Raw genomic sequence first — 16,426 nt, 5'->3', positions numbered from 1 at the left:
AATTTTACTTAAGTTTAATAAATTTGCGCTTAAATAGCCACATGTGACTAGTGGCTGTTGTATTGGAAAGCACAACTCTAGAATTCTTCTCCACATGCCCTATGTTCATGGCCCTCTGTAATTTGTGTTGTATATGGAGATTATTTCCAGCTGCTTGCATTGAAGAATGTTGTCTGATAGTTTACAAAATAGAAGTAGAGTTATTGGATTTGTTTTCAAAGTGTCATAAGTAAGTTTTTCTCCTTTTAGCATGTATATTTATTATGTATGTCTCCACTTTCTTTTTAAAAAACTATAAAACTGTGAAGTGTTAGTTTTGTAAAGTACGTGGGACTTACTCAGTATTGAATATTATATATTGTCATGTTTGTTTTAAAGTCAGGAAACACAAAGGGAAGTACCGAAAATGTGAATATGGTTGATAAATGTTTAATGGCACAAGTATTACAGAAGTGTGTTTTTCATTTAGCTCTGGGTGCTACAGTCAAATAGGTTCCGTTGGCAGAGTACGTGGCCACCTACAGGGCTTGGTATCAGGAATAAAAAGCTCAAAACCCCATCTTTGATAGATTTCCAGTAGCCCCTTTATTGTTACCACCCACGCATAGAAAGAGCCATGAGATTTTCTCCACTGAAGAATCCTCTGGGCCCTTTCTCCTGCTTTCCCTTACTTCTCTCTTTATGCAGACAGAGAATACACCAGCAGTTCCGATGCACACCTGTCTTGTGCCTAGTGAGGAGAGATTTGGGATCTGTGTGTACACATATGTGGAGAAAATAGATCATGATTTTGGTCTGCTCACTTTTTCATAAGGTGACCACACTACTGCTGTCCTTTTCATTCTAGTCCAAAGCCCTTCCCTTTAAAACCTTTATATTTGAATTTTAGTATACTCCTGGCCAGTCCTGGTAACTTCACTTTTTTTAGCCACAGAGAGGCCTTTACTTTTTTGCTTTTATTTTGGTTTCATTTTGGAAAGTCTTATTTTACAATCTGCTTGTTTAAGTTTTTTTACTCTGTGATCATATTCTATACCGCTCTTACCTGTTCTATGATTCTTGTATGGTGTTCTTCTCCACTGGGAGCTTTCTTTGACATCTGTCCTCTTGGTCCACTGTTAAAAGCTTTTCTTCTGTCTGTTTCTGACTTAAGATATTTTAAGTTAGATTTGCCTTTTTCTCATTTATTTTGTCTTTTCCAACATTTGTTTAACGTAGCTTTTTTTAAAATTCAACAAACACCCTTCTTTTTTTTTTTTTGTAGCATCTGATTGTTTTCTCCCTATCCGGCTTGCTTGAAAATAAAGAAAAATATGTGGTTCAAAGCATTCATTGCCCTAGTAAAGCAATCCAGGATCCTCAGTAATAGAGTGTTCTTAAGAACTTGGTTTTCAGTGAAAGTTATCCTTGGCTTTTAGTCATAATTCAGTCCGGGGGGCGGGGGGTGGGGGGAATGAAATACGGTCTTATAACTCTTTAATTTGGAAAAATTATTACTGGCTTACCATGGCTGATGGCATAATTAGAAGTTTTGTCCAACATTATTACCGTGGAGTAAAGAAAAGTTAATGCTGAGTCTCAAGACTTTTGTCCATAAGAGTATTTAAGGATTTCAGTAACTCTAGTGATTATTTATACACATCATTACAAACTTGGTTTCTAGGTTTCCTGGCATGTTGCACCAAATAATGTGGAGAGCTATAGGATGGCAGTAAAAACCACAATAAGTAGTTAGGTGCAGGAAAAATATACTTATGGCTAACATTATCTAGATAAATCAGGGTGATAGGGATCCATTTAATTAACAGTTCTCTGAACTTCAGGCACTCCTCAAGGCATCACTATTATAATAGAGTACAGTTATTATATATAATGTATTATTAGGAATATTCACTATTTTCAGTTGTATAGAAGCAAGAAGTATGTATTTAGAAGTCCCATCAAAATGACTCTCTAGTTTCTCGGAAAAAGAGACCGCTCATCATTTGGAAAAGTCATTCACAATAGCTCCTTCTGTAATATTGATGTGCATAAGTTGTGGCATTTTGTTAGAGATCAACTGTGGTAAAATACACAGATCATAAAATTTGCTGTTTTAACTATTTTTAAATGTATAATTTAGTGGCATTAAGTACATTTAGTGTGTGGTGCAACCGCCACCACTGTCTTCACAGCAAACAGAAACCACCCATTATACAATAGCTCCTTTTCCTCCCCACCCCTCAGTCCTTCGTAACCTCTGTTCTACTTTCTGTCTCAATGAATTTGCCTGTTCTGAGTACCTCATGTAAATGGAGTCATCATATTTGTCCTTTTGTGTCTGGCAGTTTTTGCGTAACATCATGTCTTCAGGTTGATTTATGTTGTGACACATACAGAACTTCATTCCTTTTAAGGCTGAATGGTAATATTCCATTGTATGTGTAGGCCACATTTTGTTGCTTCCACCTTTTGACTGGTGTGAATAATGCAAGTGGCTCGGTATATTACATCAGGAGAAGCTCCTTCAGTGGCTTACAGTGCCCTGTAGGATTTGCCCGTTACTACCCTGCCACCACATCTACCTCTCTGAGCTCAGTTCTCCCGTTCTTCTCTCCTGCTCTTTCTTCTTTAGTAGACTCCTCTCTGATTTTTGAACAGGGCAGGTGCGTTCCTGCTCAGCTTTTGTAGCTCCTTTTTGTGGATAGAAACTATAATGATCTTCCTCCAAATAAGCTTCTAGTTTACTTCTTTCAAAAGTTTTGCCCAGTTGTCATTTTCAGTGAGGCCTGGCCTGACGAGCTTAAAAATGCAGCACCCCGCCCAAACCCCTAGGTTTTTTTGTTGTTGTTTTTCACCTTGATCTGTTTTCCCCCCATTCTACTTACTTTCTGACATACTGTTTAATTTACTTATTTATTGTTCATGTTCCTCATTGTATGTGTCTCCCACTAGAATGTATACTGGTAAGGGTAAGGATTTTTGTGTGTTGTTGTTGTTGTTTGGGGGTTTTTTGGTCTCTTTTACTCACTAATATGAGTACTCATAAAGTACTCATTAAGTACTCTTTTACTCACTAATATGTCTGTATTGCCTTAGAACAGAGCCTGACACTTAGTATTCAATACATATTCATTGAGTTAAGTAATAGGAACCTAAGACTCAACAGTTTTTAAAAAGGCAGGTCCCGCTGCTAGGGTACCTCATCTCTGATGTCTTTCCTGCTGTGCTCCATTGCTGTGAAGGCTAGAATTATGACCCAGGGTTTTTGATTCATCACAGGTTTGATTAACTCACATTATATAAACTTAGAACTCAGTCCCTCTTGACATTTTTGCATTTAACTTCCATCTTTACATTCTTGCAGAACAATTTGGTGAACATATAAATATTTATAATACACATATACTTCGATGCAAGTTATAATTTCTAAGAATCTGATCTATAGAAATATTTCTCACTAGTGTATCGGTTTGCTTGCTGACTTGGAGTTTCATTGCAGTATTATTAAAAAGCAAACAAAATGCAGATGACCTAAATACTTAACAAAAGGAGAGTATTTAGATAAATTTTGATACATCCTTACTATGGAATACAGTGCAGGCATTAAGAAAAGAATGGGGAGAATATGAATATATCTGTGATAGATTGTTAAATAATAAGTTATAGAATAGTATATATAGTACAACTGCATTTAAAAAAAAGATTGTGTATATACACAATTGCTGTTTTCAAGAATTCAAGCTTTAGCTCTTTGTATTCTGATTGAGATTTAAGTTGATGTCAATCAATAGTGGTTTTTAAGTGAGGGAAAGAAGTGACTGAGTAAAAATGGAAAGTAAACAAAAATAAAAGGCCTCTTCATCCATACCGTACACTGCCTCTATCTAATATCACATCTGTAGACAAAATGGAAAGCTTATCATTAGCTTCTTTGACTCTAAGGAAATGTTCATTGTGTATATGTTCTATTTAATTAATTCATAGACTGATTTTTTTTCAGGTTCGATCTGGGGCCAATGTTCTAATCTGTGGTCCAAATGGCTGTGGAAAGAGTTCACTTTTCCGTGTTCTTGGTGAAGTAAGTAAAAACTGGCCTTAGGATTTTGCAGTCTTACTTTGCCTTATCATCTATACCGCATTGTGAAATTTACCACTGTTCCTCTTCCTCTGCTTTTATAGTTATGGCCTCTTTTTGGAGGACGTCTAACTAAACCTGAGAGAGGAAAGTTATTTTATGTTCCTCAGGTAAGACCTTGCTTGAGCTATTTTATAATCTTTGGTTTAAAGATCTTTTGTTTTTAATAAGTTTACTCTAATGATTTTTGCTCTTTTACTATCAGAGACCTTATATGACCCTTGGAACACTTCGAGACCAAGTGATATATCCAGATGGAAAGGAAGATCAGAAAAAGAAGGGGATTTCTGACCTCGTAAGGAAATGTTTATATACTAGATTTACTGAAAACACTCCATTTCAGAGTCTTTATCTTAATCAATTAAGTATTTTAGATGCCAAGTGGTTAATCCTAACCTTTTGTAAAGACTTCTAAAACTTTATCAATAATTATAACTTTACAGGTTGTGGTAAGATGTTAACCATTTTGCTTAAATATGACTGTTGAATGTTTAATGTCATCTTTACACTATTATTTGTTTCCCCGTTGTCCTCATCCCTTAATTGTACATAATAATGTTATTCTTTTTAAGCGGCTAGATTTATTTTGTCAAAATTACTATAAATAGGAAGTAAAAGAGTTTTTGGTTTACCTTTCACATTCTTTGGTGAAATGTACCTTTTTTAGTGATATTGGCAATAGAATTATAGCAATTCTAGTTTCAAAAATAAAGCAAGACAGAGAATGTCGGTTTATATTAAACACGATTTCATCTTTAATCATTTTGCTGAAAGGTACTGAAGGAATACTTAGATAATGTCCAGCTGAGTCATATCCTTGAACGTGAAGGTGGCTGGGACAGTGTTCAGGACTGGATGGACGTGCTGAGTGGTGGAGAGAAGCAGAGAATGGCGGTGAGTGTGCTCTGAAGACCCTGCGCGGCAGTGCAGCTGCCTGCCTGAAGTCCGCTCTTAGAATCCAGCATTGTGACAATCAGGGCACACCGCTTTATTAATCTTTTTATTTATCAGTGATCATGGGATAGTTGTTTATATGATAATAAAAGAATAATCTGCATGTAGATTTAGAATTCTGAAAAATTCATAAATATTCCCTTGAAAGGAAAAGATGCAGATCCAATTATATACCATTAATCTGTTTTTCTAAAAGTTAGGGGAACTTTGTAGCACATTGGTCCTGGTTGGGTTGTGAGATCCCTTTTAGTACTTTTTTCCCTGTAGACATCTCTCTGTCTTACTCAGGCTGTTCTCTCTAAAGTAGCTGAAGGTGTTAGAGGTGTTAAATTTTCTTTTTATTCTTTGTTCTGTTCTTGCCCTTTCCCTCTATCACTATATGTATTCTTGTTTCAGAGCTCAATATTTACTAAAAGTTACTTAGAATTTCAAAAATTTCCTAATATAAAAATATAAAGAAACATTTGAAAGGAATTGTTTTAATTTTTCTATAATTGACTAAACTTATCCCAATCCAACATGGCTATAAAACACAGCATATTAAGAGTGATTCGTGGAGTCCTCTGTAAAGAGGGATAACTTTTAAAGAGTCATTTTCTAACTAGTACCATAATTTGAGCAGATCCAGAGGAATTTTGGAGGGAGGGAGTGTAAATTTTGTGTAAATGAGGGAAAACCGTAGCCAAGGAAACCTAGCAAAAGAGTTGACGTATTGCTAAATTGCTTACTCTTTATCTTCAGGTTATATTCAGCCTTATGGTTACCTCCCACTCTGTGAGGAACGTTTTGCATGTTGTTTTCCCCCAATTTATACCCATTCTTTATGAACTTAATATCAACCTAATATTGTGATTCGTTTGGCTAGTGCTATAAGGTGAAATTAATCTAGACTGATGAATAAATCATGAACAGAAGAGAGAGATCAGCCATTCTCAAGGTAGATATTGGGTTGGAGGAGTGAGAATTTGAAGTGATTGGGCATTGAGTGATTGGGTGACATGTCTCTTTCCTTTATTACACTCATTTGGGTCCAGCACCATCATCAGCCAGGGTTGCTCCAAATAATATTATAGATTGGTCTGCTTTATTTCTTTGACTCATAGTCATCTTTTCTGCTCCACTATTCTTTCTTTAATATTTATTTGGCTGCATGAGGTCTGAGTTGCAGCAAACAGGATCTTTAGTCACAGCATGAAGGATCTTTTTTTAAGTTGCAGCATGCCAGCTCTTAGTTGTGGTGTGTGAGGTCTAGTTCCCTGCTCAGGGATAGAACCTGAGCCCCCTGCATTGGGAACGTGAAGTTTTAGCCACTGGACCAGCAGGGGAGTCCCTCTGCTCCACTATTCCTTCCTCTTCCTCTTTAGTGATTTTTTTTTTAAATGAAAAAGTATATATGATAGAAAAGTTGAAATATTTATAAAAGTATGAAGAAAGGTCCAAAGCCTCTTACCAGAGATTCCACTGTCATAAGATTTTTAGTGTTTTTTAAAGTCCATTATGTAATTACTTCTTTTACATTATTGGCAGTTGTTCCCGTTCCTCAAACTCACTGAGATCTCTCTGATATTGACCCATTCCTTTTCTACAATTGATCAGTTCCCTTTTGACTCTGCCTTCTTTCCCATCCAGCAGACTTAATAATCCAGGCCCTGGCACATGGGAGGTACACAGGAGATATTTCTTAAATGAACAAATGATCTCTTCCCCTTAACTTCCTTTTTCACTTTTTGTTTTCTCATATTATTTAAATACTGACCTAAGAGCAGTTTGCCTTGGCATTTTTGTGCATGGACTTCTGAGCACTGCTGGAAAAAAAGTCAGAGAAAGAGATGGATTGCTGCCACTGCCCTTCCATGGTTTCCAGTCTTTCAGGCACTCACAGCATGTCTTGGCAGTCATTTTACTGATTTTTGTCCCTCTGTCTCATTTTTCATGATAATCATATGAGAACTACCAGTTTCAGGCTTTCTACCCCGTTATTACCCCACCACTCTCAGCAGAATAACTCACCTCCTGTTCCTTAGAGAAGAAAGAGAAGCTGTTATTTCAGTTAAGAAACAGCTAATTTTTATTGAGTGCTTAATAGGTGATAGGCAATATGCCAAGCACTTTACACAGGTTATCTCACTTCGTTCTCTCAGCAGTTCTGTGAGATGAGAGCTATGAGAGTCCCATTCCACAGAGGGGATAGAACTGTAGAACAGTTAAGTGGCTTGCCAGGCAAAGATATCTAGTAAATGTTACAGCTGGTAGAAGGTGGTGGGTGGCTTGCAGTATGACTGCAGTGTTCATATTCTTCAAAATCTCCTTGTATTGCAATACCAAGTGGCTAACCACATAGTAGGAGAGAGAAAGACACATGATGAGAAAATTTCCATATAGTGTGATAAGTGTGGAGACAAAGGAATGCAAAGCAATCCTTGGGAACGCAGAGGAGGGGCATTTGAATGCTTTCAAATAACCACTTCTCTTAATAACTTTGCACTGGGCTGTCCTGAACTCCTGTTTCCTCTATTTGTGGAGGATATGTCATCCTTCCTCTTGAGAAAGCCTAAATAGGCTAACTGTTTCCATCTGTGTTTTTGGATCCTCCCTCCTCCAACTTTTATCACATCCCTTTCCTTCGGTTCTGTACCACCCTGACACACACACCCACCTATATTTAATTTCTTCTAGTTCTCTTTCAGAAAGATATTTTCAGGTCTCTTTGACCTAAAAACCAAACTCCCTTAACCAAAGGTCCCCTTTCATTCTCTGCACAGCTGAACTTCTTGATAGTCTGTCATTGCTGTTTCCCCTTCCTCACCCTTTATAAATAAAGTGTAAACTCCCAAGAAAGCTGTTTTGGTTATTCATTGATCAAATATTTGAATATCTGCTATACTATACAGGTGTTAGGTATGCAGTAGTCATTAAAATGGAATCTTGGCTTTTGTGAGTATTACAGCCTAAGGGATAGATGAAGAAACAGACAATGTAGTTTATGCTGTGTGAAGAACTACAGAGATGTTACGAAAGGGACCCACTTGGGTTGGGAGGGATCAGGTAGGTTTGTCTGAGGTGACGTTAAGCAGAAGTTTGAATGATAACAAGGAGCAGAGTGAGGCGTTTGAGACACGAGGAAAGTGACATGTCCTAAGCCTCTGAGGCCTGTGACACCTTGTCTCCTGGTCGTTGAGAGGAGATGATGGTGCTGGAATGTTGAGGTTAGCGAGTGAGTAGGAATACGGTTGTGCAGCATCTTGTAGGTCATGGTAAGGGGTTTGGATTTTATTCTAAGCAAAATGGGAAATCATTGAAGGGTTTTAAGTAGAAGAATGAAATTCTCACATTTCTGGAAGATCATCTCTGATTACATGGAGAATTAAAGAGGCACAAAGGAGGAAGCAGGAGGCTCTTTGTGGTTATCCAGGCAGAAGATTGCGCTCTGGGCTAAGCACATGATTGTAAGCTGGAGTAAAGTGAGTAGATGTCACAGGGCTGACTTGGACTAAAAATGGGGCCGGGGGAGGAGGAGGAGAACAAGGAGGACTGACAGCTTTCTAGCTCGAGCAGCTGCTCTGAAGTGTTCACTATGGGGTGGAGGAAATGGATGAATGGATTTAAGGGGGAAATCTAGAAAATCCGTTGAGTTTTAGATGTTTAAAGTCTGTGAGTCCTGTAAGATATCCAAATAGAAAGATTAAATAGGAATTTGTATGTATCAACCTAGAAATTAGAATAGCGGTATTGGTGGGAGAGATATTTGGGGGAGTTTACAAATGTAAATAATATTTGAAATCATGAGACTTGAAAAGATCACTCAGAGAAACAAAATAGGAAAAAGAGAAGAGGGCCTAGAAATTAACCCTCAGGGACCCCAACATTTAATGGTCCAGCAGAAGAGAAAATGCTGGAAAAGGAACTTGAGAAAACAGCTTAAGACACTTGAAACTCCATGGTCTCACTCTCACTTTCTCAAGGAGGGAATGGTTACCTGAGTTCAGTGTTGCAGAGAAGATAAATTGGGCAAGGATAGAAAGTGCCCACTTTATATCATCGAGATTGGTGTTAGGAGGCAGGTGACAATTTGGAATATCTGTTAGACAATGGGTCGGGATAAATAATCCTGGAAAATAAAATACATATGGAAAATAAACAGCAACATGTTCAGCATTCCTGCTAATCAAAGAAATGTTAAGCTATAACAGTCTTGATGTTAATTTTCACTTATAAAATTTGCATAGACTTTTAAAAATGAGCATGCCCAATATTGACCACAGGGGTATATACAACATGTGCACTCAAACATTATTGGTAGGAGTATAAATTGGCAACTTAATATTAGTTGGCATTACTTAAGCAACAGACTGCTTAAAAATAGTTTTTGCATCTGAGTTATCTATAGTCTGAATTCTAAGATTTCATTAAAATGTGTATCCTCTAATCTTGTTTAGAGATTTTTTTACTATTAATTTAAAACTCAACTTCATCTCCTTTCAGTCAAGAGCTTTTGCTTTACTCTTAACAGTATTTCCCATGTGTTACATTTTTCCCTTTGCTTGGGAAGACAATGAAAGCAATCAAGTTTCTTTATGTTGTTTTTGTCTCTGAGAAGTAGATTTTTTTGAATTAGAATATATTTCCTTTTTTGTTTACATATAATATATGTAAACATATAGGATTACATAGAATATAAATGCATATTTAAAGTAAATCTGTTTTAGCTTACTTATCTTATTCAGTAGTGTGATATTTGATTATACAGAGCATTTCCTTTCATGCTTCAGATGGCAAGATTATTTTATCATAAGCCCCAGTTTGCTATTTTGGATGAATGTACAAGTGCAGTTAGTGTGGATGTGGAAGACTACATTTACAGTCATTGTCGAAAGGTAAGTGTGATAAATTCTCAGTCCCTGCTCCCAGTTTACTGTGTCCAACCAAATATCTATCCAAAGAGAAGATTCCAAGTTATGAAGTGACAAAATTACTATCAAAGGAAGGTACCTTGCTTTAATAAAGATTTTAAACTGATAAATAGATACAAGTAGAAGAGATAATTGTCAGTGAGTTCTGTATATAATTCTTTTTAGCCATGTGTTAGATATAAAATAAATATTTAAATTTTTTCCCCTTTTATCTCATTCCCTATCCTCAGTGTTAATAAACTGATCTTTTCTTAATTTGTTCCATTAGCTTTACCTAAATATTGTTTGTTTTTTTATAAAGAAAATTTAAAAAAATTGGCTAATTATTTGGCAACTTTTAATGTATCTTTTTTTTTTTGTCTGGCCTGGTCAATATTTTACCAAGGCTTCTTTTAGTATAGTAGCCTTTTTTTTTTTTTAATCCATTTGTCTATACAGATTTTCAGATTTGAAGGTATTAAGAGGTGTTTGTGGAATTCTCTTATACATAAAACAATGTAGTCTCTATTTGATTAGTGACTTAGAAGCTCCATGCAGTTTCCTCTTGTATCTAGCTGTAGGCTGCAAGTCCCCATAAAATATGCAATTCTCCTGTGTATAGATTCCATTTAAAAGAAAAAATTTCCTGTGGGGCCCCCAGTTGATAAATTGTGTTACTTTAATGGCACTTGAAAATGGATAAACATGAAATGAGGTATGAACTTAAAACTCACTTACAGCTACAAAACCAATACAATATTACAAATTAAGTACAGAAGAAATTTTAAAACACAGTTTCAAAATTGCAGCATTAGAAAGACATTTGATACTATTTTGCTGAAACTAAACTACTAGTTTGGATTTAATGTGAGATGCAAATATAATATGAGGTCCAGATCTTATGTTTTGAATTTTGCTTGTGTATTTTGACTTAAGTAATTCTCTAATAAAGAATGCCTTCATTCAGTTGAGATCTGATCTCATTATTTTACAATTATGAGAAATAATATCTGAAATAAGCTTTCAAAAATCACATCTGTGTTGCACCATTGAAATATGTGTTTTATTAATTACTGACAGTATACTTGTCATGCAGTTTCTGACCTGTCTGATAACCTTTCATTTGGCACCGGAACTTATTACACATTAAAAGTTTTAAATGATACCAGCTTAAGTCATCACATGGTACCAGCAGAAGTGTATACATGAACTTGGACACTTAAATCTCATGATAGAAGTGATAAGAAGAATATACTTACCCAAATTCTTTTTAATTATCAAAATGAAAATAAGATTTGGAACTCATGGTGGAGATTTCCTGGTTACCCTAGCATGTTTCTCAGCCTCGAGAGACCTATGTTGAGAAACAGTGATCCTAGAGCAGGGTTGCTCAGTCTCAGCACTATTGACATTTTGGGGTGGATTATTCTTAGTTGTGGAAGGCTGTCCTCTGCTTTGTGGGATGTTTGGAAACATTTCTGATCTCAACTCATTAGATGTCTCTAGCACTGTTAGTTTTGACAATCAGAAGACCTTGAAATGTGTCCCCTGCCTCTTCTCCCCGGTTGAGAATCACCGATCCAGAGCAACTAGCTACGTCTCTTCATGTTTTGAAAATCTGAAGAATGGTCCATAAACCCTAATTCACAGTCTAAAATCCAGTAAGCTTTTAAAACTGAAAAAGATTTTTCATTATTTTGTGGCAAGCTTACTGGGTAGCTAGAGCTGGCCTGAACTAATAGAAGATTTTTAAGCCCTTTTATTGATATTCATCTTACTGAATGTCCGTGTCCATATGTGTTGCTGCAGAAACATTGATGTGTTTAATTTCAGAATTCTACCTCAGAACCCTCTCGGAGTGGTAAATGCTGCTTTTCCAAAATCCAAATTCTAAGACATGTTCCAAAATAAGGGGTTCCAGTAAAGATTATACTGTATTTGAAAAACAGATTTACTGTAGGCAATATTATATGGATTTTATTTTCCTGATTTTGACCTTTTGCCATTTTTACCATCCTTATGCTCTTTTCATATATTTTTCGCAATAAAATAGAAAATATGCTAGGATATATATTTTGTGCCCCAAACAAAATAATACACTTAATTAAGCTAGTAACTGTTAGTTTAGTTTTTTTTCTTTCTTAGACTCTATTGATACTTGTTAGTTTTTATTATGTAGTTGATGGCCTATACTTTGTGTTACTTTAAACATTTGGTATCAGTTGATTTTTAACTATAGTTACTGAAGCCAGTCATCTTAACAGCTTAAATTATATAGACTAATTTAATTTGTAATTCTGTGTTATTGATGTAAACCTAAATCATTTTCCTTGTATTAGGTTGGCATTACCCTCTTCACTGTGTCACATAGAAAATCTCTTTGGAAACACCATGAGGTTTGTATTTCTTACATTGAATGGTATAGTGAGGGTTTGTTTTATTTTCATATATGAATTTAGGTGATTATGACTTTAGATTTCTTGGTGTGTGTTCCATTATAGATATATAATTTAAGGGGAAAAGGTGATTCTAATTCATTGCTATAAAATAGCATTTTTATAAATATTATTGTAGTTGTCAATTTTGAGGGCTATAATATATATTAATATGGATAGTCTTTAGTTATATAGGAAAGGTATTAGAGAACCAGTTAATGATTCTCCAGTTTTATAAATCACTGTTACATAATACACTGTTACTGACTAAAATGTACATAATCTAATCACAACCTTTTCTTAACCATTCTCTATTGACCAAAAAGAAAGAGAGTCTTAAGAAGGATCAGATGGCAAAAAGTTTAGGGACAGCTTTAGAACAGCATCAGAACTACAAGGAGGAAACTATAATGTCAGCTGGTTTATCATCACACACTATAATAAAATAATAAAACAGACTTCATTAAGTGGTCACTCTGATCTACACAGGTACTACAGTGAGATTTACAGCATTTCAGGCTGGCCGGCAGGGTCATAGTGCCATTCTCACCATAGCAGTTCTTTCCCTCTCCTAATGTAAAGTGATCAACCCTGAAGAATAAACCCAGCTTAGTTCATTTTTTCTTCCTTTCCTTTCTTTTTTTCTTTCTTTCTCCCTGCTTTCTTTCTCTCACTCTCTTTCTTCCTCCTTCCCTCTCTTTTTTTCTCTCTTTCTTTCCTTCCTTCCTTCCCCCTTTCCTTCCTAAATGATACAGAAATTTCAGGTGAAAGAAAGGGTTTGAGAAAAATTGGAACATGATAAGGCTATCTTGTCCCATAAAATACACCTGATTGAGCTCCTTTTTTAAAAAAAGCCAAATACTGGGCTAAGTGTTATGAGGGATACAGAGTACTGTCTCTGCTCTAAGGAATATTATGGTCCAAACAGTAGTGTACAGATGGTTAAAGGAAGATCATGGAATTTGAAGTCAGAATACCTGGGTTCAGGCAACACTGTTTCTGACAGTGTTTCCTTTGTATAATAGAGTTACTGATCCTTGCCCAGCTGTCTCATAGGTTACCATGTGGATCAGACATAGCCTGTATGAAAGTTCTTAATAAACTTTAATGAAATTGTGTATAGCTGTTGACTTTTAAAGATAGTTTTATAATGGCGCATTATAATTTTCCCATTTTTGTTAATTGAATAGAAAACTAACTGGATATCAAAGTAGTTAAAAATATATCCAAGCCTTTGTGTTTTCACAGAAGTCCATAAACGTTACAACCTTGGGACAGTGCAAGGACTTGGCTTTCCCCTTGCCTCTTCTCCTGGAGGTGGAGACAAGTAGCAAAGTAACCACCGGATCAGTGCCCATGTGATGGAGGGTTGATACAAAGAACTGCAGTGTTGAGTCCAAAATAGCTTAAAATAACAATATAGAAAACTGAGAAAAAGAAGATCTTTTTAGTAAACAGAAAACCACTAAATAAAACAGAAGGCTTTGTAGCTGCTATCCTAAGCATCTTTGTAGGATGGAATTATATGGGCTCTTTTCCTCCTTTGCCAAGTCAACAGAGGAACAAAAAGCCTTAAGTCAGAGGTTCCGAACTGATCTGGGAAACCGGCTAAAGTAAATGTTTTAGAGGCTGTCCTGTCTGATAGGCTTGCACATATTGCAGCTGCACCTCTGTTGAGCAGATCCTTGGTTGTGGAGTGACAGAAGCATTCTAATTAGTGGGATGCTTACAGATTTGGTCCCTTTAAAATAAATAAGGAAGTCTGGTGTTTTAGTTCTCATAATGGAAAGTGCTATATCCGCTATGAGCAGAGGTATTTTGTGACTTTTTTTAAAAAGAGCAGACTTCGTCATTTAGTCTGTCCTTGGAAAATGGTTTGCATTTCTGAGTATAAACTTTTGAAAATTTTAGTGGCTTAAAATGATTGTTTCCAGTCATTTTCTTGTATGATAACCTCTACATAAATTCCTGATTGAAAGAAGATTCTCAGTTATTGATTTCTTTCTCCCTTCTTTCCCATAGTACTACCTGCATATGGATGGCAGAGGCAATTATGAATTCAAACAGATAACAGAAGATACAGTTGAATTTGGCTCCTAGAATCTGGAGAACTGTATTGTACCAGCTTCAATGAAATAATTACAGAATACAATTAGAAATACAAAGTACATTGTAAAATAAAGTTGAGCTTGTTTTTTAAGACAAAGCAACAAATTAGGTACAAAATAATCGAGAACAAGTTATTGAAACATTTAATATTATATAGGATATTGCTAATTGTGTATATGTTGGTTTAATTATTAATATGTACTAAGAATGTCCTTATTCTTGTGGTTAAAAACCTGCCTAAATTAAATTGGGCTTAAATCAGTATAACCTGATTCATCCTGGGATGTAAACCATTTGAAGTCAGCTACTTTGACTTTTATGGCTCTCTTTTCCTTCAATGAAGAACCCTATTTAAAACTGGGGTCATCACTTGTCCTGTTCTAACCAGAGTCTTGAGTTTCATTTTCTTGTGTCCCATGATAGCGGGAAACAAATCACAGTGTTCTATCAAAATGTGCATCTTGGCATGATTGCGTTTATGACGCTGTGGCAGATTCCATTGGCTGCCGCAGTTATCCTCATTTCTGGCATATGTCATGGGGTACACTGGACTCCAGGAAAGCCATTTGAATTTTCTTTGCCTAAGTAATAAATATGCCCCTCACAATCTTCAGTATTGAGTTGTTTTGGGGGTTCTTTGTGATGATGCAATGAAAGTACATGTGCAGTCTTGCTTTACAGGGGAGGGTTACTGTGTTTCCACCTAGTCTGCTCAGTGATTGGGATATTAAGACACAAAGTCCTTACATGTCAAGTTCAAAGTCTTCTAAGATTTTTAGAATTTTTAATGAATTGAGTGGATTTGTGTATGTTAGAAGCCCATTCATTAGATGCATGGTGGTTACATGGTGTTAAACTCCAGGTGAGCCATAAGAATGCACTACATGAAGTGAAGCACTGAGTATGCAATGTTATCACTGTCTTTGACCGTGATTGTATGTTTAAGAAATATGTTATACAATTATGCACGTGGGTGAATTATGTTTCCTGAGGCACTGGTTTATCTCTGTGAATCTTTAATAACTTTTTTATATTTGGGTTATTATATTGAACTCTATCCTAAGAGAAATCAATTTTATCTCACCAAACCACCATTAATGACTGTGTGTATTACTTGCACAGGGAGAACTGCAGTTGAGTCTTATCAATAAGCTAGATATGAAATCAGTTTTATCAAACTGGGATTCAGAAAGGGGCTTTTTATATTCTTGTTTTTGCATAACTGGTTTTGGTTTTTTTGCAGAATTAACTCTTAAGAATCACCAACTACCGAAGTAAAACTTGTACTGATTCCATAATACATAACATTCAGTTTTTACAACTTCTGTTTAGCAAACTTGTATACTTACTTATTTTCTGTTCAGATTAAAAAAGAATCAGATATCCTATACAATCTTTGCTCATTCTTTTTATTCTGGTACATAAATCCTAGATAGTTCATACAGAGTTCATACAGTCTTGACTTGAAAAATACAAAAATAAAAATTCAGAAGCCCTTTTTGGCACCCAGTGTCTCATTTTCAAAAAGTTTTATCAAATGTGGTTTTATTGAAATGAATTCCTTTTTTTAGAAAAGTCATGAAAAAACTTTAGGGGTACTTCACAAATGCTGCCAAATAGTCAGGGGACCTTGAAAGATCATATCAGTCCTAGGGAAGATTTTATGACATGGGGAAGTTTCAGATTATCAGATTTCTAAGTTACCCTAAACCTACTAATAGAAGTATTTTCCTAACTGCCCGGTTATTCCTATCGCAATAAAAAAAAAAAATGTTTCTCCTTGATTTTTTTCTTCCCTATAAATTAAAAATTGCCTCACCTCACATTTGAGGTGTGAAGAAGATCCCTTCCCTGGAGAATCACCATGTACATTAATTTGATAGTTCTAGGAAGGCTTACACTAAAGGAATCCAGTGTTTCCA

General features: G+C 35.7%; 1 protein-coding gene across 2 annotated transcripts in view; it reads left to right on the top strand.

Moving 5' to 3' along the window:
• Nucleotides 1-16,002, top strand: part of ABCD3 (ATP binding cassette subfamily D member 3) — a 76,291-nt gene extending 60,289 nt beyond the window's left edge. For both annotated transcript variants that reach the window (XM_043460598.1, XM_043460597.1), the window contains exons 17-23: nucleotides 3,983-4,060; nucleotides 4,162-4,227; nucleotides 4,323-4,412; nucleotides 4,892-5,011; nucleotides 9,841-9,945; nucleotides 12,300-12,356; nucleotides 14,418-16,002. In XM_043460598.1, the coding sequence (XP_043316533.1) occupies nucleotides 3,983-4,060; nucleotides 4,162-4,227; nucleotides 4,323-4,412; nucleotides 4,892-5,011; nucleotides 9,841-9,945; nucleotides 12,300-12,356; nucleotides 14,418-14,495 (594 nt within the window). In that variant the 3' untranslated portion in view covers nucleotides 14,496-16,002. The remainder of the gene's footprint in view (nucleotides 1-3,982; nucleotides 4,061-4,161; nucleotides 4,228-4,322; nucleotides 4,413-4,891; nucleotides 5,012-9,840; nucleotides 9,946-12,299; nucleotides 12,357-14,417) is intronic.
• Nucleotides 16,003-16,426: the final 424 nt, after the last annotated feature.

The sequence above is a fragment of the Cervus canadensis genome, chromosome 2, assembly GCF_019320065.1.
Source record: "Cervus canadensis isolate Bull #8, Minnesota chromosome 2, ASM1932006v1, whole genome shotgun sequence".
Taxonomy (NCBI): Eukaryota; Metazoa; Chordata; class Mammalia; order Artiodactyla; family Cervidae; genus Cervus; species Cervus canadensis.
The sequence above is the reverse complement of the archived record's forward strand: the minus strand, read 5'-3'. Positions and strand labels throughout refer to the sequence as shown.